Below are 23780 nucleotides of genomic sequence, written 5' to 3'. Positions count from 1 at the left end.
TCTTAAAGGGCTGAATGTCAAACACCAAACACCAAACCTGGATATTATTAATAACTATCGAAGGGAAGCGGAAGCTCATGCCGCATCAACACATTACATTAGAAATGAACTGGTTGGTCAATTGGGATTTCAAGATAACAACTAAGTAGAAAAGGTTAAATCAGCTAAAAGCCTCCCTTCTTAAGATGCTTGAGAGTTTTGGTTTGGATTTAAAACAATTAAAAGTCCCAGAGAGGAACGTCTTTGGAGTGAGAGAAGTTCCATCAATATAAGATTTATCTCACTTATCTAACTTTTTCAAGCGGGCGCTTGCATTCAGATTGAATGACTGGCGTTGATAAATGGCGCTGAATGGTGAATTAAAAGATGATTATTTAGTGTTAACAGCTCAAAGTGATAAACTCCTTATATGTATTTAAAATATGGGGCAGAATCATTGCGATCTGACCTCTTTTTTAAATAGTAAAGTTGTATTAATTGAAGAGGGATAAGGCTCAAAACCACTAAAGCAGAAAATCACCAACAAATAAGTGCAGAGTGAGGGAACCGAGCCTCATTTGGCTCAAGTGAAATCATTACTGAACGAAACCATGAGGCCATTAAAGAGTTTTCAGTCGGATAATCCAAGTCACAAGCAGAGGTTCATTTTACATAATCAAAAAGCTCCTTCAGGTAATGTTTCCATTTTGAATGAATGATTTCTGTTCAATGCATGGATGGAGTCGGAGTCGCAGTGAGCTGCTCATGTGTCAGGGTTGATTATATGGCTGAAATGTGACTAAATGTGATGTATTCAAGTCGTTCAATATTCAATAAAAAATGATTAATTATTATTAATTTGTTTAACAAATTCATCCAAGATCCTTCATGTTGTATGAGTTGGAGGGTTTACATTCCCATTAAGAAAGTAAAGAGCACAGCATATTATGTGATGACTGGAGTTTTGGATTTGGAAAGTTTGCTTTAGTTGGAACTCAATGTACCTCTATGATTTTAGTTTTGATTTTCTCAAACTTTTCCAGTTTTTGTGGTTTTCTCAGTGAAATGTTTTATTTACATGGCATGAATCTATGAACTATGGTCGAAGGGAACTACAGAAGCTTCTTTTCCCCTAATTGCAAAGTTTACCAGAAGTGGTGATAGTAGTTATGTTGCCCCCCCCCCTCCCCCCACCCCTTCCCCTTCCCCTCCTCTCTTCCCTTCTATGGAGTTTTAAATCCTGCTGAATCCACATTATACTTGCTCACATTAACATATTGTCCAGGATTTGCTCATGTTTCCTTTATTGTGAAGACAATGTAGATAGTAGTAGTATAGTATGCATATAATGCAGCTACCATAATGTGTCAAAAGGCGTATTATCTTAACTGTATACAACAACTGGAAACAATCTGGGTTCTTGAAGATGAAAACAATGGATTTTGAAATCATTGTGTGGAGTAAACAACAGCAGCCATCAGCAAGATGACACAATGACAAGTAAAGCTGTGGTTTAAAACAACTCATAAATCTTGATCACAATCCTTGAATATTTTCAAGCAATCTCATGTTTTTTTTAATCAACTCATGAATGGCTGTTTTATGTATATTGTGCAATATATATCTCTTTAGACATGTAATCGTCTCACTGCAGTGCGGCAGAGGGTCATTTATTTCAATGGTTTGGGTCGAGAACACATCATTTAGAATTCTGTGCTTAGTTTTTGCAGGACTACGATGGATTTAAAAATGAACCCTGTCTCCCATGTGTACGCAGCGGCGGCGCCATCTAGACGAGATTAGCATTATCTATCTAATGCTGCTTTGCAGCACCAGGTAGATTAGGCACTTTATATTCACCTCCGAACGAGGATATGTGCAATGCTCTTTGTGTTTATGATGCACGGGGGGGTTCTGAGATGGCAATCAAAAGAGAAAGCATCAAATCTGCAAAAATTCCAGGGGCTCGTTTTTTTTTCTTCTCTCTCATAGTCAAACATTTTCTATTTATTAAGCTTGTTGGCTGATTATCAACCATTATCTGCCGGCGTTAGCGCTGAGGTTACAGCTGCTGAAAGAATCCACCACCCACCACCGGCTGCTGTGTGCAGGACCAACAGGCCACTCAGTCCCCAGTTCAGCAGGACATGGACACGTGCCCCCGTCAGTCTCCACGGCAACCATATGTTAAACTGAGAGGTGATCAGCAGTGCAGCTTTCAGCAGGGCGGACTTAGTCAGGTTCATTTAAAAAAAGAGAAAGGGGCTGCAGCCTCGTTCTGACAATCCACAATCCTTAAAATACCGTCTCAACGCACGGCCGTGGAGGTGACTGTCTTTCATTGACCTGATGTTGACGGTTTCCTGCAGCTCCACCAGCAGGGGAGGCCCGAGCATTTGTGCGCATTGATGCTCTGCTTGTCGGCGACACGCCGCGGTGAACTGCTGCTGGTTCCTCTCTTTCACTTCTGAGCTCACACTTGAGTCCACGGGAAGAAGGTCCATTAACACGTGGGCCGAGATGAGGGCGTTAGACTCCGGGCCTCAGCGTGTGTTGGACTCTGAGCTTCCCTCACCGGGGATTCGTGGACGTCAGCGTGTCCGTCGCCGCTGGCCAGCTGATGGCGCCCCCCCCTGCTGCTCCCTCTGGCGTGTTGCCTCAGCCTTTCGCCGCGCCGAGACCCATGCGGAGAACATCCCTTGATCTTAGACATGCTCTGAAATTCCAATTCTGCCGGCGTTAGCGCTGAGGTTAAAAAAGTCTGGCTTAATAGCTGTTTGAGTCAAATCTCTCACGGTGCGGGGCTGAAGAATCAAAAGTGGAAAGTAGCCTCACATTTAGGTCTGAGATCGTCTTATAAAGCATAAAAGACAGATAAGCGAGTAGAGGAAGCCCCCCCCCCCTGCTGAGTGGTGACACCCTTCATTGATACACTGGCTCTGGCTGTGTTGCCCTTAGCGCCCTCTGCTCTTACAGATCTTGTTGGAACTGTACTCACATTTAGCTGGGACCAAACACACCGTTTGTAATGTGACATCTCAGAGAGTTTTCGCGTGTTCGACTCCACAGAGGAAGACGGTCACATCTGATCTGCTCAGCTGGAGCCACAGAGAAAGGAGCCTCCATGTGTTTGGACTCACCGCTGACGAACCATCAGGTCTGGCCTGAGGTCAGGTCAGGTAATCCAAACTCCAAAAACGAGCTCCTTAAGGAAGCCACGTTAATGACGTTCACCAGCCTCCGTTTGGTCTGCAATCAGACAAATTAAATTAAAATTAAAGTAAATAACCGTATTTGAGTGGTTTTCCTATTGCGGCTCAATAGGGACCAATTGCTAAAATATGACTAGAGCTGGTTCAAGTGGACTTTAAATAGACAAGTGCACATAAATCAGACAGAGACAAAGGCAGGGGAAGGCCGACAGTATACGGAGTAGCTGATACATTTAAGAAGATGCTTTTCACACTCCGTCTTTACTCAACAGATGAAGAAAGACATGGGGGTGATTGTTTAAGGAAGTCATTCATAGCTTTCTCACACAAACGGCCACAAACTCTCAAAGGAAATCTCAAACCATCAATTATTATTTGGGATGATTAACTTGAACCACCACACGTTAAAAAGAAATTTGTGGTCAGAGCACATGAAAAAATCCAGTTTGTGGTGAATATAATGTCTGGGGAATCTTTTCTTTCCTCACATCATTTTACCCCCAAAATCGACCCAAATAGCAGTGGATCAATCCAGTAAATCAGCGCTGATGGTGGAGTCCGCCAGCTGTGAGGTGTCAGTAAATCTATTTCCTTCTTCTTCATCCTTCATCTTCAACTGCCATACCATCCAAAATCCATGCACTTGGGTCCTGGGCCTCCTACATGTTCTCTTCTTGTTCCACAAGGCAAAAAGATAAAGTGAGATCCCCTCACACGTCAGCACATAGTTTGCTGTTGTTTGGAAGGTGATAGTAAAGGGCTCTTGTGTTTATTCTTCTCAATCGACCCTAATGTCGGAGCAGCTGACAGCATGGATCTCCAAAGACGCTCCCCTTGGCCCGGCTGATGATTTATGGTCGTCTTTAAGTTCCACGGCGAGGTCCATCGATTGCATGAATGCATATCTGGTGCTTACTCGGCTGTTGAGAGGTGCAGTGGATTTTTTGGAATTGTGTGTGCTAAGTTTGGTGATGTTTTCAGCATTTTTAGACCCTCAAAAGAACCCGCATTGCTGGAGGCGAAGGATGTGTTGACATGGCGATTCTGTTTGTGTAGAGCTAGTTTGATGTTGATCTGATTTATTTACTAAGAGAATCAAGTCAAAGTAGAGACATTCACTTCCTGTTACCAATAGGCGGCGCTATGACTGTGATTGAGATGTATTCAGTCCCAAAGTCTCATCAAACATTTAGAAACGATCCGACTTTGTGGACTCGAGTTACATCATTTTTTTCGGTCATAGTGAAGGTTCAGTATATTCTGATGGAGGGTTTCAAAATTAAAGTCCTTCAAAATCTTCTTCGTGAGCAAACTTCAAGCCCCATAAATAAGCCAATTACAAAATTGTCCCGCGGAGAGAAACAAGACCTTTCTGTCCAAAGGTCGCTCTTCTCCACTAATGTCTGCGCACAGCCGCTTTAGCGTTAGTGCTTTAGCTCCCAGCGCCCAAAACCTCCAGGAAATCCAACAACGTATTTACCGCCAAAGTTCTTCGAAGCACCCAGAGATTTCTGTTACCTGGATACTAGGGCCCGGGTTACCTAATGCACACAGAGAACAACACGCGCACTTCCAACACCACACGACCAGGCAGCATGAGCATATGTAGGGAGACAGAAATAAGCAATATATATACAGTATCAAAGAAAGAACATATTAGAACACAATACAAAAAGGCATCTAAAACCAATAAGAAAAATGCTGTTTCAAAAGGTGGTTTTAAAAGAGAACACAGAAACTAAAGTGAAAACGTCAACGATTGGAGAGGGAAAACCTCTCCAATCATTTTCAATGGGGCTCTGTGTCTGTTTTGGCTTTCGGGACCTGCACTGAGTGGCGTAGAGTCAAGTGCAGGCATCAGCTGACCCGCACAGATTGTTGCTGACGTGTGGGATTGGATGGGAGGGGGGTGGGAAATGGAAGGTGGGGATGAAGTGGAGCTAGGGGGCCAAAGAGAGGAGTCTCACCATTTTTCTTAAAATGAGTCAGCAGGTGAGGAAATAGTCACATTTTTGCAAAGTTCATGTCTTACAAATGTCCGAAATGTCCGAGGTTCAGGCCCCTTTTCGTAACGTCTCGTATTCCTATTCATTCTTTACCCTTCCCTCAAACCAAAACGATTACAGAGGGGGGGGGGGGGGCGCGCCAATGGACATTGTGATTGAAAATCCATTTAACAAGTTGGGCTCCGGAATGAAAAGCCTTTGTGTGGAGGAAGGAACAATAACCAGCTGTCTGAGGATGGAGAGTGCCTCTGCTTTTAGATCACATGTGAAGCTCCAGAGGGAGGGGGGGGGGGGGATTGTCTATTAAGAGGGATGAAACCCTGTCTCGAAGGACATTTGGACAAACCAAACAGCGTAAATACCAAAAGAGCAATGAGCATCAAAGTGAAACATAGGTCAAACAGACCTGGACTAAGTGTCAAAGCGGCGCCTGCTGGACAGGTGTGGAATCACATGCAGTACAGAACGGCTGTCTGCATTTTGTGTCACTGAACGTTGTACCTGGACCCGAGGCAGTTAGCAGAGCGCCTCAGTGATTCTTCAGGTTTTAAGGTGCTGCCAGTATCCTTTAAACCACTGAATGGAGAAACCGCTTCTGTTTGTGAGCGTCATCGAGAGCTCAAGTAGTTTGTTTTTCCTCCAGAACCCGACTCCAGAACCGCCATGTGAAATGAAGGCTGCGGATGCAGCAGGAACAACAGATTCTCAAACTGCGAGACCACAGTCATCCACGAAGATCGCCAAAATAAGAGTTCCTCCTCGTAGCTTTAAGCAACAGTTTGTATTTGTATCTCATGGGCGACCCTCTTCTTCGTGCATGTTTTCTGGGTCCTGCAGTGGTTTCTCATTAGCAAACGTGCCATTGGATGGACACGCAAACCCCCCCACACTCCATAAACCATATAGTGAGTGATAATTCCGCAGGATGAACAGGCTCAGTGTCCGTTACCGGATGAGTCAGCAGAGGTAAAGCTTCAGGCCATTCTCACACTGGCAGATCATTTAGGGTTTTAAGTCCATGATGTGGGAAATTCTGAGGTGCTTCCAGCTGTGGCATGGACGTATCAGCGCGGCGTCTGTTCCCATGGAAACAGTCAGGAGGATGTCCTCTGTAACCACGTTACACTCTCGCCAGGAAAGATTTTCTCTCGCTAATTGAATCGACTCGATGTTCCTTCGTTTTCTTCGTCTGCGTCTTAACGTCTTCCCTCCTCGTCTCGCTCCGTGCGGATCAGGTTAGCGTCTCTCCTCTTTTTCATTTCGGAGGAGCTCTGAAAGACAAAAGTACTTCCTGCCAAACTATACAAACAATAACAAAGAGTTGAATCAACAAAAACAAAAAATCTTAAATCTGCATTCTTAAAATGCATACGCCTGTATGCAATCAACAAACCTCAGATGAGATTGATCTGCACTTTATTGATCTTGTGATATGTTTGCAAGATTTTTTAAATACATTACATTACATGTCATTTAGCTGACGCTTTTATCCAAAGCGACGTACAATAAGTGCATTTCCACATAGACACAAACTCAGAAAACAAGTAACAAGAAAGTACATTTTTCATCAAATAAGCAGTTACAAAACATGTTATAGAAAAGTGCCATTAGAAGTACAATTTAAGTGCTATCATTTGTTAGTGCTACGGTTTAAATAAAGATATTGACTTTTTAAATCATACTTTTGATGTTACTCAACCTCATGGCTACAAAATGAGATCAGATGAAACTGACTCAGATGAATCAGATTGTAGCAGCTTGTAAAAGTAAAAAGTCATTGACGTCTTTATCTTGAAACCTGACAATTAAATACATTTAAAACAAATTGCAACATCCTCCCCTCATTTCATACCCCATTTAAAATGAAATAATGAATTACTTGTGTGGCTTGTAATGGTAAAATATGTTCAGCATCTATATTTCTATGTTAACATATACTGTATGTTAGCACTTTTTAAGCATGAGACTCATGCTTAAAGAGTGCTTATTGTCTATATTGAACTGACGTGCAAAGCAGGGTGATTCAAAAGTTTCCTTTTGCGGCCGAGTACGAAGAAAAGGAGGGCAGTCAAACAGGCTTTCACACAAATGCTCCAACAAAGGAACTCGGAGTGTATAAAAAGCGTTTTGACCGCTCTGTCTCCACAGAGCACCGTGATGCGCGCTTGTGTGTTTGACCTCCTGCTTGCAAGCAATAAATGGACTTTTTTGTTTTGTTTTATTAGATGAACCTAGAAACAAATCATTCTCTTCTCCTGAACTTTTATTGAAATATTCCACAACAGGCTCAGTTGGGAGTATGTGTTTATTATTCACCATTTTGGCGCTTTATTACCGACAGTCTGAGTGTAGCTGTGTGTGTATGTAAATGTTTGGTTAGTGTGAACGTATTCTCCCCTGAGCTCGGCTCTCGGACCTATTTGTTGGTTCATTTTTTAACAAGGACACCAAGGGCTTTTGATTTCTCCGTCCCCTGCTGGAGCTTCCCAGCTGCCCGTCAATTTACAGCTTCACATCAAATGACAAAAATAACAAGAAGTTCAGCCCAATGCCGAGCTACAGGAAGTCTTATTCGCCCTAACTAGAATTCCTTCTTTCATTTTATTCAATCAATTATTGAAGAGTAAGGGAGGATCTGCATGAACACAGCTGTCCTTCCTCCTCTGGAAAGACACCACGCAGGGAATAGTTGCTGTTTTCTCTAATGGAAACAAACCCTTGAAGATTCATCATCATATTTTCTCCACCTGAAGGTAACCTTTAGGATCAAGTCGCTTCTTCTCATTAGGTCCACAGGGAGCAATATCAAAATAATGAAATAAAAAAAATGGTCATTTGACATGTATGTGATTAGGCAGCGAATTAACTGGAGACACAAAGACTGAGGAAACCGGAATTATCACCATCTCTTTAATTTTTAATTAGCCTTCATCAGAACTGTCACATAGCAACAGAAAAAAGTCAAACACATTTCAACTTCCTGAAAGAGAAGCTTTTTTATGTTCTTTTCATACATGAAAATACCCATTTTGTTCTGTCAAAATAAATACTGAAGAGTTTTATAAAACATTTTTTTTTTTGTTACTCCTTTTCCATCATTTGTAAGAGTTTTTTTTATTTATATACACATTCATGCCGTAAGCTTCAAAACATAAATGAATAAATTAAAAAGGAGATACAGGAGAGGGCAGAGAAGGAATGAGAAGGACTTTAACTCAGCTTTAATGACGTCCAAATCCTGCTGCACGATTCTTTCAAAATAAAGGTCCAAACTAGTCCTGGATCCTGTACATTGGCGGTACTCCTTGAAATGTTTTAAGAAGTACGATCTAAACAGCGGCTGCATCCGTAGAAGGCGGGTGATATGTTATACGAACATGACACGGCTTTTCCATTTTGCAAACAAAAAAGGCAAAGCGGCCGCACTGAGAACTTCAGGGTCAAAAATCACCTGTGTGGTCACATGAACTTTATAATCCCGCATTAAAGTAAAAATGTGCAAAAATAAATGAAACCACAACATTGACAATGTAATCGGCACAAACCCTTGATCACTGGATTCACTCGCAGGTTTCTCAAAAACAAAACGGTTATTCTGGAGATGAATTGGACACACACTGAATAAGAGGATATTTAGGAGGCAGAAGGCTTTTAAAAGGCTACAGGTTCTGCTCAAAGTAAAGATGAATTGAAAGTCCCCCCCTCCTCGTTGATCTGCATTAGTGGCTCTGAACCATCAACACACCTCAGATCAGATCTGCACTTTTTTTTATCTTGTGATATGTTTAAAAATGTTGGGTTTTTATTTGCCTCATTAAATTTGTGATAGTGGGTGAGATTGACTTTCCTAATTTAGACTGTTGGGTAGCTCCGCCCCCTCCCACACACACACACACTCACACACACACACACACACACACACGCACGCACACACACACACACACACACACACACACACACACACACACACACACACACACACACACACACACACACACACACACACACACACACATCTCCACCTGACAACGCACACGCACACCGCCTGACATACGTACACAGATGTCATGGAAACTGTGGAAGTGGGCGGCCCTCGAACAGCAAAGTGGGGATGAAAAAAAATGGGCAGAATATTGAGGGGAAAAAAGCCGAAGGAACACGACACTCAAGCCGCAAAGTCTGTCTCCTTTTCTGGAAAAACAACAAACAGACGTTTGTTTGAAAGGAAAATTGTGGGTTTAAAGAAGCTGAAAACATGAAGGATTGCTTTAAAAAAAAAGGCTGAATATGCAACCTCCAAAGAATGAACATGTCTCTGTGAAGTTTCATTCTGTTTATATTCTGCGGAAAGAGGTGATGCTTTATGAAGGACACAGTGAAGGACGTAAGGAAACGACTGCATCGGTATGCTTACTCAAAAAACTTTCCAGCAAATTAATATAGTGAACTGTTTTCAATCGGAAATAATTCATGATTTTAAGATACAGGTTTTCACAGTAAATATTTAGTATCTAAATATTACTATATTATATACAGGTGAAACTCGAAAAATTAGAATATCGTGCAAAAGCTCATTACTTTCAGTAATTCAACTTAAAAGGTGAAACTAATATATTGGTATATATATATATATTACATAGCCATAATCATCAAAATTATATCAAATAAAGGCTTGAAATATCTCACTTTGCATGTAATGAGTCTATATAATATATGAGTTTCACCTTTTAAGTTGAATTACTGAAAGTAATGAGCTTTTGCACGATATTCTAATTTTTCGAGTTTCACCTCTATGATATGATATAATACATTATTATTATATTATTATAACAGATTACCTTCACTAAACTGATGAACCATAAAAAAGTGCTTGTGCTTGAACCGTGGAGGTCACAGATCGAACTGCCGTGAAAAACAAAATGATTTTACGAGTTCATCAGACAGCAAAAATAATCTTTCCACTTTCTTTCTGATCTTTGTTGCTGGAGAATCATTTTGTCTGTTGACATTCCTGCATGTAGAAGGAACGTTTGAGAGCTTTCAATGAGTCAATGACTGAATGTGAAAGCTGCTTTTTTTCAGAGCCGTCAGAGAGACGACGCATTTCGAATTTGCAGTTGAAATGAATAACTTATAAGAACTTGGTCATGTTTGATGAATTCTTGTATGTGAAGAAACGGGCTCCAGGTCCTCACCATCGTTCTCCGTCCCTCCAGACTCTTTAGAGACAAGCTCTGGATCCCAAATCAACAGGAAATCACTCGGGGTGTCGGGTGGATTTAAAGGTAAGATGCTTAGTGAAGCCTGCAGGAGGTGAACTCCGGGGGCAGAACACGCATCCCTCAAACCATCAGCTGCCCACGTTTATCTGGAAAATCATCGAAATATTGATGCTGACAAATATGTCGTTAAGTTTGACTCTTATCTCGTATCTGTCAGAGTGCAGCAGCTCTCTCTCTCTCTCTCTCTCATATATTTGTGTCTGGAGTAAGCTGCGAGTACTTGAGGCCTCAGACTGGATGTTTTCTGAGAGACGTGACTTGCTAAACCGGGTCAATGGGCTCTTCTCTGCAGGGGTTTGTAATTACCTTGTCCGCCCCCCAACATTTGCAGTGGAGAGCTTGTTGGGCTCGTCTCGGTGCCAGTGGATCAGGGATCAGTGCTCAACGGTGTTTGTGTCTGATTAACTGATCTGAGAGCAGCGGGTTTGTTCCCATTGAGCTCTTCCAGGAGGGTTCCCCTCTGTTCCTGTGCCTGCTCTGATTGTTCATTGCTGCCGTCTGTGTGGTGAAGACAAAAGCAGCTTTGCTTTAAGGGCCGCTTGTGAGGAACCTGCAGGAGGACGCCAGAGAAAGCACGCCCACAGCTCCAGAAGTCACAAAGTCAAGAGGAGAACTTCAACAAATACAACAAGGGTTTCTTAAAATAAATAAGCTTCCTTAGCTTTCTGCTCAACAATCATTTCCAACATGAGGAGAAATCCGAACCGTCGAAGGATGATTTGTTGTTTCTGGAGTTTCTTAAATGCTTCTGTCAGACTGATCTTTTAGGCTCCACCAATCTGAGAGACGCAATAAGCGGACACACACACACGTTACACACATTTGTTTTTAGAAGTGTGTGATCATGCACCACACAAAGCTGTGTTTGTGCACCTGATGATTCAGCCTCCTCTTGTTCTGGTTTTGCGTTTTATGGACATCGACCATCAGACAAGTGCAACTGAGTTTAATAAGAAAAGAGAAAAAAGGACATAACACAACTAAAGGTAAAGATTTGGCTTCAGAGTTTCTCCAATTTGGACGAATGGAATGATGGGAAAATGGGTGTTTTCATGTGATCAGCATGTGATCACACAGGCTCATATAAAGCAGCACGCCTCGCGGCGCGTGGAATCCCTCATGAGCGCCGGGATTCTCCCCCCTCGTGGAGGGAGGAGCCCGCAGTGCGAACTAGCTGCTCTCGGAAAATAATGCACTTTGACAGTTTAGGATTTAACGAAGCCTCGCAAGCACTTTTTTTTTTTCCTTCTCAGCTTAGTGAGGATTTATTAAAGCTGCAAAAATAACTTCTACCTGGGAGACGTAAAGAAAGGAAGAAAAGCGCGACGTTTAGCTGAATGCATATGCTACTACCCACCCCCCCCCCCCCCCCCCGAGCCCCCGAATATCGCTTGTTAGTTTTTTGGCCAACTTTGTTTGGACTTTGTTTGTATGCAACAACAGGGAGCGTCACGTGATTCAATAATCACCACAACCCGCAGATCGCCCCCTCAGTCCCGGGGGCAGACGTGGGAGCCATCGGAAAGACAGAGAAGTGGTTCGGTTCCAGTCCCCTGGGCCCCCTCCCCCTCCCACCTTGAGGAGCACAGGTTTGGACTGAACTTTGAAAAAGTCAGATTCCCCTGGATCACCCCGACCCCTGTCCAGGTCCCACTGGGGCTCTTGTTGTTTTTTTTGGGGGGGGGGATCTGCTGCGTTGGGGGCGTGTGGTTTTGGGCTGAGTGGGCGGGTGGCGCCTGGAGAGCCGCGGTCATCGGCGACGTGACCGAGGTCACAAGCAGGACTCGTGGGACTCTCTCTCTGGCAGAGACTTCTTCTTCTTCTGCTCCGAGTGGTTCCCGTTCTGAAGGACGGAATACCTGAGGAGAAAAAAAGAGAATTTGCATGAATGCGGCGGTCGGACTGCTTGCACACGGGATGTTTGCTACTTTATCAAAACATGAAGATCAAATAGTTTGAAGGCCGTTAACACAGGATTTTTTCTACAAAAAAACAAACAAAAGATTCACTCTACAAAGTAAAAAAAAAAAAACAATAACAGGAGAGATGTCAGTATGTGCACTAATTTATTAGATTAAAAAATCGGAAAATATAGACGTTTAGTCACTGCCCAATAAAACCGTAATGCCCAAAGTGGTTTACTTTCTGCTTTATGTTTAGACAATAAACATCTAATGAATGAGTTGTCACACAGATTGGAGCGTTTCACAGCCCAGTGACGGCCTTCACTTAGATGTTAGATGTTGCTCAAACGGAAAGCTCAGAGGAGCAACGTGACACAGAGATATTTGTCCAAACATGTTAAGAGGCACAAACACATTTCATTTTGAAAAGCTCTTTTCCACACAGCACATTGGTCAAAGTCATTCTGCAGCCACCATGTGTCTCATTGGTGAACATTGAAGGAGAAGAATATGTGCATGTGTGTGTGTGTGTATGTGTGTGTGTGATATAAAGTGAGTGATCAGCCACATCATGTGTTTATGAACACACGTGTGTGTGAGGCCTCACCGCGGGCCTAAAACCATTACGAGCTGTCTACACAAACACCCCTGACCGAACACACTTCCTGCTGCCAAACTGCCCGTGAAATCCACCTTCCAGACGGCCTCCAACATTTCAGGATTCTCAGAAGCAAACGGGGCCACGGCGGAAACCCCAAATTGCTGCCACATTGCGGCGCCGAACCCTCGGGGCAGGGCGTGACGCCGCGAGGACGAGTACGATGTGTCAAATGTGTCGGCAACACCAAAAAGCTTTCATGATGTCATCGGCTAATTGTTACTGTGACTTTTTCTGAATTTTAAGGTCTAATAAAAGAAGATTTTTTTTGGAATAGTGTCATAACCAGTGTAAAAACCAAAGTCCAAAAGTCCAGGCGAGGGATCCCACATCTGAAGGAATCCACTCCTTGTGATTACGAGACATCGACTACACAGAATTACAGTCGAAAAACACACCGTGACCTTTGACCTTTCAGCCCACCTTTGAGTCCAGCTGGACGTTTGGGCCTCCAGGCGTTTGTAGGATAAAGAGTTCTCCAGAGATTTGGGGTTGAATCTTGGATGATCCTAACATCTACAACCAAGGCTGGAATCCGCTGGAATTTGGATGATAATGGTCTTATTTTGATTTTCACGGTTTCTCTTGAAACTGTTTTCTGCATTATGCGCATACATCACTTGTATCTCCGTATTAAAGTGACTGCTAGCTTAAGCAAAGGAGGATGTGAAATATCAACAATGAACAATAAATTAACCATGAATTTAGAATGCATTGATATTGAGAATGAGAATAAAAGAAACATGTTTCTTCACAACAACTAATTTCCTCTCAACCTAAAGTATTATAAAGAACATGAAATGAGGATGAAAGTATAAGAAGAAATACACCAGATGGAAGTTTGAAGCTCGATTTTGCCTCCATTTTAAAAATTGAAAGAGAGAACATCTAAATGTGTACAGAAACATCCCAAATGAAGCCAGCCTGTCGGGTTGCTTTTCGTACTTGGCTGAAACGAGGGGTTTTTCAGCAGGACATGTGGCCTCATCCACTGGCTGTTTACTCGTGGTGGTGTTTGTACACAGCCGAGCCAACGGGGCGGCTGGCAGAGCCGGAGACAGGACGGAGGTCTGTTTAATGAGGCCAGCGGGGAGGGGGGGCGCAGAGGGCCCCCGGATCACCGGGCAGACTAAACATTTATGCATATTCCGGGCAGCAATATGGCAAACACATCATCGTCTTTGTGAAGTCCCCCCCCCTCCCCCCCCGGAGCGAGGGCAGTGAAGGGCTGTGCGTCCAAGGGGGGCGCGGGAAACGGGCGCCGACGGAGATCAGTGCGGCGTAAAACGCTCCGAAAATAACACACAGCGAGTGTTGGCAAAGTAAAAAACATCAAAGCTGATGAGTAACATTTCACATTTGCTCATTTTTTTTTCGTTCTCCTGAGAAAATGGATGCAAAAAAAACAACTAAAAACGAACAGAAACGCACCCAAAACTACTCGGTTAGGATGAAGAAGCTCGACTCACGGGAAGGCTGCCCTACTTTTTTGTGGAATTAATGAGGCATAAATGGATAAAGTGGATTGATTTCATCGTTATTGTATGCACGTCTTCATTGTTTGACCTCTGACCTCAGCATGAGGACTTCCCTGTTCTCTGGCTGGATTAACCGGATTTACCTGAGAATTGCCTCGGCCTGGCTGCATGGAGCCATGGCTGCACATCGCACTCACAGGAGATTTAACAAAAGGGTTTATTTACAGGTTAATACTGTTAAATATAAAAGATTACAGAAAAAAATATCCCTTGATGGAGTTGTTTTTCCGTTCTTTGTACATAGCGACTGCTTATATTCTATGTTATTGCTCAAGGCCACACGTCCTCTGTCTAAGCCCCCCGTACATTTTACAGGCTTATTGTGACCACACAAACTCACTCAGGATCTCTTTGAACGACACACTGTCTGTTAAAAGCCATCAATGCGTAAAACATTCATCCCCACTTTGCTGCTGTCATTGCTGTCTGGATCAAACATTCAGCTGTACTTTAGAAAACATGGGGCACGGCCCATCGATGTCTGTGGGGCAAAATAATATGTTCTCTCTGCCTCTCGCGGGTGCTCAGGGTTTATTATTGCCATTTTATTTATTTTATATATATATATATATAAATATATATTCATAAATGCAAAGTGAGTAGTTTGTGACAGAGGAAAAACAATAAGGGCTTGCAAACAATACAGCTTTTGTCCGTAAACAACATCCTTAATCCACACAGACACACACACACCCACAGACACTCCCGGTCACTCACCCTCTCTTCTCTCCCTCTCATTACCCCCCCCACCTCCCCCTCCACTCCTTCTGATGGTCCCACTCAGTCTCTCTGCCTGAAGTGCGATAATCGATCATCGCAATCAGGAGGCCATTTCCCTCCTCTTTCCTTCTTTTGTTGAGCTGTGTGTTCGGCTCGGTTTTTGTGAATCTGCCACAACAAGCGAGCTACTCGAGGCCGGCACTCGGCTGTGGTTCCAGCTCAGCAACACGTCGGGAGGAGCACGACTTTCCGGGACTCAAAAGTTTGCCGCTTGCTTCCGACCTCCAGCTCCGACCCGAAGCGGGCACAGGTAAGCGAAAGCATCCCGGAAACAAATTACGCACGTGTCATCACCTCGATTACAGCGAGAGTCAGTTCCTGCTGGCGTTGGTGATTTTGGGGGCGAGGACAGGCGAGGGGAGGAGAGGGGAGGAGAGGGGAGGCGAGGGGAGGAGAGGGGAGGAGAGGGGAGGCGAGGGGAGGAGAGGCAGAAACCATTTGGGACGACAGCAGTTTGGGGAGATTTAAAGAGCAACGTTTTCAGCCGTGTCCCGAGTCACGACATCCTTCTGAAACGAAGCCCCCTCCAGAAAAAGATACAAGTGGAAACTCCCAAAAGATGTCTTTCACATTCACATTGGGACTCCAGGGAGTCGGTGTTTTCCTTTGGGTTTTGAACCCACGAGACTCAAGTCCTCCGCTGAGCAGCTCTGAGAGCAGCGAGGGCGATGCGTCTGTGAGGAAACGGCTCAATCGCACGGCCCAAAGTAGAGATTATAAAACAGGAGGACAGGTGTCCCTCTATTCAATGTGTCCCACTTCTTCGCCCCGAAGCTACTCCTCGGTTCTCTGGGGCCGTTTGCATGGACTAGTTCAGGGGTCCCGACCTTTTTAGCCTCACGGAGCATTTTGTTGTTAGGCAGTATTTCACGGACCGGTCTTGGAGGCGTGGCCTTTGTCTCTTTGCAGTGGGATCAGCCTTTCTTTCTATCTATTTTTTTTTTTTAGGTTGGAAGTACCCACTCAGACTGAGGCGACCGGGGCTGAGAGCACTGAACCTCCTGCTCTGCAGCATTAAAAGAGGCTTCGGCCTGGACGCGGGCACTCGGGCGTGAGCGTTAAGAGCCTCTGGGGAAGTCAACACACACACACACACACACACACGCGTGTGCATGATTGAGCGCAGAGTTGCCTGAGTTAAAAGAGGCCAGGGTTTGTGCGTACTTCAAGTAACACACCCTGTGCTGCCGGCTCTCAGCGGATCAGAGGTTTGATTATTTCTGGATGACTGATGCCAGCGACACGCCATTCCCCAGCAAATTGCTTACATGTCTGCAATAAGGAGATATTGCTACCGTGTGCGCGCGCGTGTGTGTGTGACTGCAAGTGCACATGGTGTCATGTGAGTTGCGTATCCTAAGAACTCGAGTAGGCTGTGTGATACTTTGAAATCAGTGAGTCCATTAAGCTTCTCAGGTAAATGAAGAGATTTTTTTTTATGATAATAGACTCATATTTAGAACATAGATTTCCATCAGACACAACTACCGAGTCGGATGGTCTACTTACTTCATTTGTGCTCGCACGCCTCACCTCACGACGACGACCTCTCAAGGCAACAACAACAACAACAGCCTCCCAAACAGTGTGCTTCCAGCTCGTGAATACCATTTCCCTTCACAATGAAGCTTTTTGGAACAAAAACATTTTTACATCGCTGCTTTTGATGTCAATTACTTCTTGTTGGAGATCCTCCGACTCCATTTTGCGATGGGAGAGAACATTCGCTCTCTGGCTGCAACAATGCCCGCGAGAAGATTGGACAGAACTTTGCACAGAAGAGGAATCGTCAGCCGGGAGAACTAACCGGGTCAAGGGTCTAGCAGATCCAGGAGCTGCTGTTTGTGCACAAAGCCAAGAGGATTTGTGTCTCTGCAGTGCTTTTCATTTAAAATGGTTTAAAGTTATATCATTATGTATAGTATTTAGCATTATATAACAAAACATATATTTTGTGCTTTTACATTTGAAGATTGCAATATTGTACATTTCATTCCACAAGGTGCTTTCTTGTTTTTTTTCTTCACAGCAGTATTAAAGTATCATCAAGCATCTGACTCACATGTTGCTCATGTACACAAGAACAGAAAAACCTTGGGCCCAAATTAAAAAACATGGCTCCTCAGTGGTCAGTACCTCCACAGGCTGCCTTTAAAAGTACTGAACTCAATCCACAATTAGCGGCATATCTCAACATAGCAACAGCACTAACAGCGATTACCTGAGTGTGGGCGTAGTGCAAGAGCAGCAGCCATGAGCTAACCGGTGAGGCACTGTCACGTGCACAAACATGCACTAGCATAGCCTAAAAGCACGCTCACATGCACCAACATGGACTAAAAGCATGCTCACATTGCACCAACATGGACTAAAAGCACGCTCATATGAACCAACATGGACTAAACGCATGCTCATGTGCACCAACATGGACTAAATGCACGCTCACATGCACCAACATGGACTAAATGCACGCTCACGAGCACCAACATGGACTAAATGCATGCTCATGTGCACCAACATGGACTAAATGAACGCTCACGAGCACCAACATGGACTAAATGCACGCTCACGAGCACCAACATGGACTAAATGCACGCTCACATGCACCAACATGGACTTAATGCACGCTCACGAGCACCAACATGGACTAAATGCACGCTCACGTGCACCAACATGGACTAAATGCACGCTCACGAGCACCAACATGGACTAAATGCACGCTCACGAGCACCAACATGGACTAAAAGCACGCTCACGAGCACCAACATGGACTAAAAGCACGCTCACAAGCACCAACATGGACTAAAAGCACGCTCACATTGCACCAACATGGACTAAATGCACGCTCACGAGCACCAACATGGACTAAAAGCACGCTCACGAGCACCAACATGGACTAAATGCACGCTCACGAGCACCAACATGGACTTAATGCACGCTCACGTGCACCAACATGGACTAAATGCACGCTCACGTGCACCAACATGGACTTAATGCACGCTCACGAGCACCAACATGGACTAAATGCACGCTCACGAGCACCAACATGGACTTAATGCACGCTCACGAGCACCAACATGGACTAAAAGCACGCTCACATTGCACCAACATGGACTAAAAGCACGCTCACGAGCACCAACATGGACTTAATGCACGCTCACGAGCACCAACATGGACTAAAAGCACGCTCACGAGCACCAACATGGACTAAAAGCACGCTCACGAGCACCAACATGGACTAAAAGCACGCTCACGAGCACCAACATGGACTAAAAGCACGCTCACATTGCACCAACATGGACTAAATGCACGCTCACGAGCACCAACATGGACTAAAAGCACGCTCACGAGCACCAACATGGACTAAATGCACGCTCACGAGCACCAACATGGACTTAATGCACGCTCACGTGCACCAACATGGACTAAATGCACGCTCACGTGCACCAACATGGACTTAATGCACGCTCACGAGCACCAACATGGACTAAATGCACGCTCACGAGCACCAACATGGACTTAATGCACGCTCACGAGCACCAACATGGACTAAAAGCACGCTCACGAGCACCAACATGGACTAAAAGCACGCTCACGAGCACCAACATGGACTAAAAGCACGCTCACATTGCACCAACATGGACTAAATGCACGCTCACGAGCACCAACATGGACTAAAAGCACGCTCACGAGCACCAACATGGACTAAATGCACGCTCACGAGCACCAACATGGACTTAATGCACGCTCACGTGCACCAACATGGACTAAATGCACGCTCACGAGCACCAACATGGACTAAAGGCACGCTCACGAGCACCAACATGGACTTAATGCACGCTCACGAGCACCAACATGGACTAAAAGCACGCTCACATTGCACCAACATGGACTAAAAGCACGCTCACGAGCACCAACATGGACTTAATGCACGCTCACATGCACCAACATGGACTAAATGCACGCTCACGTGCACCAACATGGACTAAAAGCACGCTCACGAGCACCAACATGGACTTAATGCACGCTCACGAGCACCAACATGGACTAAAAGCACGCTCACGAGCACCAACATGGACTAAAAGCACGCTCACGAGCACCAACATGGACTTAATGCACGCTCACATGCACCAACATGGACTAAATGCACACTCACGTGCACCATCATGGACTAAATGCACGCTCACGAGCACCAACATGGACTAAAAGCACGCTCACGTGCACCAACATGGACTAAATGCACGCTCACGTGCACCAACATGGACTAAAAGCACGCTCACATTGCACCAACATGGACTAAATGCACACTCACGTGCACCATCATGGACTAAATGCACGCTCACGAGCACCAACATGGACTAAAAGCACGCTCACGTGCACCAACATGGACTAAATGCACGCTCACGTGCACCAACATGGACTAAATGCACGTGCACCAACATGGACTAAAAGCACGCTCACATTGCACCAACATGGACTAAAAGCACGCTCACGTGCACCAACATGGACTAAAAGCACGCTCAGCCTCAGACGTGACGACGCGTCGTCAACACTTGTCTTTACTGAATAAACGTTTGACTAAGTTGGTTTGACGCTCCTATGGTTACCTAATGACTTTCCAAGTGCAATGTGACAACTTAAGTGAATGTTGACTTCTAGCTTCACACGAGACAGAACCCGCACGTAACCATGGCGAGCACAAAAGAGGGACACAACGCACCACTAATAAGGCCCGGTAACAGCATCCTTTAAATCAACAAAATGTGACCTTGTGAGACATTGTGAGGAATGAGACATTGTATTTAGCAAACAAAATATTTAGGTAAAGCTTAATCCTGAAAATGAGCTCGACCCTTTGTAATCATAGGAGGTAATCTTTGTAGGAACAAAGAACAGAGGCCCAGCTGCGTGAAATCAAACCTGATAATTGATAAACTGCTCTCACGGAGCGACTGACCGCGGGGACATCTGTCTCCACTTGGACACACGCTGTCTCCGCAGTCGGTTTAATCTGGGCCCAAATGTCTGTCCGTCCGTCTGTTTCCAGCTGGAGGGAACGAAGCGCTCACAGCTGCCAGACAGACGGATACGGGTCATGTTATACATATTGGAAACAATTATTGGAAATAACATTGCACACGACGTTGACTGATGACACAAATAACACAACACAATTTGGGTTTTCACCACTATAGGTTTCATGCGGTGTAGATTAACTTTCTGATTCACGTGTATTCTGCAGTACTTTTACAGGAGAAAACTCAATTTAAGGTCCACGCTTTTGGTCGCGCGTCATAATGTGCGTGTCATTAAGGAATTTGCTCAGTTGTCATGGAGATAATCTCCAAATGTACAGCAACAAGTGGGTGCATCTCCTTGACAACAGAACAAACTGTCTGCTGAGGAGGGAGAGAGAGTCAAACCATGCGTCTGAGGGGCTTTTGACTTTTCCAAATGCCCTTTACATCGGGTTATAGGTATATTTTTGGCTCATCAAAGTTAATTGTTACACTTTTTGTAACACGCAAAGATGCTTTTGTCTCAATTATGGTTCCAAAAATCTTAGCCCAGGTCTCTGTGTGAGACGCAGTGGCAGCCAGGAGGAGGGAGATGGAACATCTTCCACCTGGAAGGGAGGATCACACTTCTGCAGCGCAGACTCCCAAGAGACAAAGCGGAATGATCTTCATCTGAAGCTCAGACAGAAAACGGCTCTTCCCTCCTCTCCTCTTCTCCTTCTAAAATGATGCAGGTCAGCAGCATTCAGGGAACCTTCACAGTATCTCCGTGTCCACTGCTTTAAATCCAATGTCAGAGTGGCACCCACAGTGGCAACAGCGGTATCCACGGCAACATGCGCAGCTCATTTGCATTTACGTTTTTATGCCATCTTTAAACTAATTTTCTGATTATTTCCTCTATTTTCACTGCAATATAAAATCTGGAAGCACAACCACGGCCTCAAAGAAGTGAGAACTTCAACAATTACAATCAAATTAAGTTCTATTGAAGAGACAAACAACGATGGGTTTTCTTTCTGAAGGAACCGTTCTTCACGTTAATTGAAGGACTGTTGGATGATAATTACGGGTTCCGTACATTTCTCGCTGTGATGAACTGCATTCTTTTGTTGATTGCTTGAAGAAAATATGCTTTTGCTGCTGTCAGTTGTTTTGGGGGTTATCCATAAATAATAGAAACTTTTCATCAATGTCTTTGTGGTTAAAATGTCACTGTACCTACATCCCTTTTGAAAGGATGTCCCATTTTAAGACCCCCGTGAACTCAGCTCAGTTCATTTTACGCCTGTTTAAATGCAGATTGTCTTTTCAAAAGAATAAAAAAATAAAAACATAAACTGCGTTTCTGCAGGAGACGTAAAGCTTCTGCTCTCAACTCAAACTTTCAACCGAGGTGTTCCCCAATTTTAGGTTTAGGTCAAGGCAATAAAGGGTTCTGGTTAAATTAGGTTTCTTTGCTCCTTAAGTAATTAGGGAAATATTTAATTACATTACAAGCGTAAAGTAAAACAAGTCAACGTCGACTCTGTGTTAAACACCACTGCAAATATTAACAAAAATACTGTACTAAATGTGTCTGAAGAGACATTAATTCATGTCGTATATATTTTTTGTATGTAAAAAACCTGACACATGATTTCTTTAAAACAGATAACTTGACACACACACACACCACATATGGATTGTCTGTGCTGAATTCATATCGCGCGTGTTTGCAGATGTCAGCCAGATGCATCCGTGTTGTTTACCGCCGTCTTTCATCCCGGCCCGAGTTGACAGACGTGTGTGTGTTTGTCTTTGGAAGGACGGACAGAGGAACAAAGTCACGGAGGCAACAACCCACACCGATTCGATTAGGAAGTGAAAATCCTTCCTGGCCAGTTTGATGTGGCCGCTGATTGAGAGCAGCTCTCTCTCGCCGCCGACTGCAAATCAGTTTTCCTGGAAAAGGAGCGACGGATGGAGCAGTCCAACCTGCAGAAGGTTCTATTTGTGCAGCTCGGCCTCAGAGGAGAACAGATCTTTTAGGGACAGAATACTTCCTTCCTACTTCCTACCAATGCTTTCTCCGTGTTTTTTTGAGACGGCCTTTTCCTGAATTTTGAGCGGGGTTGTCTGAGATATCAATCCTCCGTATGAGGTGGTACACGTCTGGTGTTATTATTACAAAGTGTCCACAGCAACATATTCTGGATTATTAAACACGACCCTCGGCTCAGTTCTGTCATACAAAATAATGCAAATTTGAATCGTTGCGAAAAATCAAATAGATAAAGCTGCACTTTTGAATGAACTCAATAGTCCATCTTTTAAAAGCTGGATTTAGTTGCCATGGTTCCATGCTCGCATGGAGACCTCTCATGTTTGTCCATTGGGTTTCCAACTGAAACCTTTCACCCCACAAGCTAAAATAATCTCGCCGTGGTTTTGCTCTTTGACGTTTAGCGGTCGATGAACTCTCTGCCTCTGATGATATTTCACGTTTCTGGCACAAAGGCATGTGAAGCGCTCAGCACTTTGCTGTGAAGGTGAAGAGAAGGAGAGGACCAACGCTCGCTTTGTCTTTCCTTCAAACACCTTGTGTGATGTTTTACAGCTACTGAGCCGTCTCTGTCACATCCATCAACCAATCTCCTTCTGATCTGAAGTGTGTGTGCGTGTGTGTGTTATTGTTTCGTTCCTTTTTTTGTAACGTCAGCACGCCGACCGGCACGCCGAGGGAAGACGTCCTCCACAGGGAGCAGCCGGTCTGTTGAGTGCACACAGCAGTACCATTTAAAGAGCTATGACCACTTCACACTTATAGCTCTGAAAATGGCGCTTCCGTGCACACCGATCGGAGGAGATGGAGCCTCGGGAGCTGCAACCTCCTGCAGTCTGGAGTTCACGTCGGCACAAACAAACGTCCTGGTGGAAGCAAAACGGACTGCGGAGGGGGGGGGAGGAGTCAGCAGCAAGTTCTGCAAGTCAGCAGAACGTCTGCGTGATGTTGGATTTTTAAGGAAAGGTGCTTCCTGTTGATCCTGACAAATACCCAGCATCCCTTTCTCAACTTCCTGCTACTAATTAATAATAAAGTCAAGGGAAAACTTTTTCCTTAAAAAAAAGGCTCCCCGGTGGCTTTTCAAATTAAAAGAGGGTTCCAAGTGTTTTTCATGCAAGCAGCGTGTTATTTCCTTCGCAACGGTTTGACAACAAGTGTCTCTGTTGTTAGAGGCCCTCGTGTCTATTTGCTTTCCATTTAGCATTCGTCTCCTGTGGGAAACTTACGAATGGACGCACAGACACTTGAGACGTATCTGTTGTCAGAGCCGCGTGGTGGAAAATAAAAGCCTCTCAGGGACCAAACTCAGACTCACATATGCTGCATCTCGCAGCGTGAAGTGACCCTCGACAGAGT

At 44.5% G+C, this 23780-nt stretch overlaps 1 protein-coding gene across 2 annotated transcripts in view; it reads right to left on the bottom strand.

Moving 5' to 3' along the window:
- Window positions 1-11863: 11863 nt before the first annotated feature.
- htr4 (5-hydroxytryptamine receptor 4) overlaps window positions 11864-23780 on the bottom strand; it is an 83401-nt gene continuing 71484 nt past the window's right edge. For both annotated transcript variants that reach the window (XM_037461500.2, XM_037461498.2), the window contains one exon: window positions 11864-12338. Coding sequence is in view for 1 of the 2 variants with exons in the window: in XM_037461498.2 (XP_037317395.1) it covers window positions 12251-12338 (88 nt within the window). In the remaining variant the exon portion in view is untranslated. The remainder of the gene's footprint in view (window positions 12339-23780) is intronic.

This window comes from Pungitius pungitius, chromosome 2 (assembly GCF_949316345.1).
Source record: "Pungitius pungitius chromosome 2, fPunPun2.1, whole genome shotgun sequence".
In the NCBI taxonomy this organism is placed as follows: domain Eukaryota; kingdom Metazoa; phylum Chordata; class Actinopteri; order Perciformes; family Gasterosteidae; genus Pungitius; species Pungitius pungitius.
The sequence above is the reverse complement of the archived record's forward strand: the minus strand, read 5'-3'. Positions and strand labels throughout refer to the sequence as shown.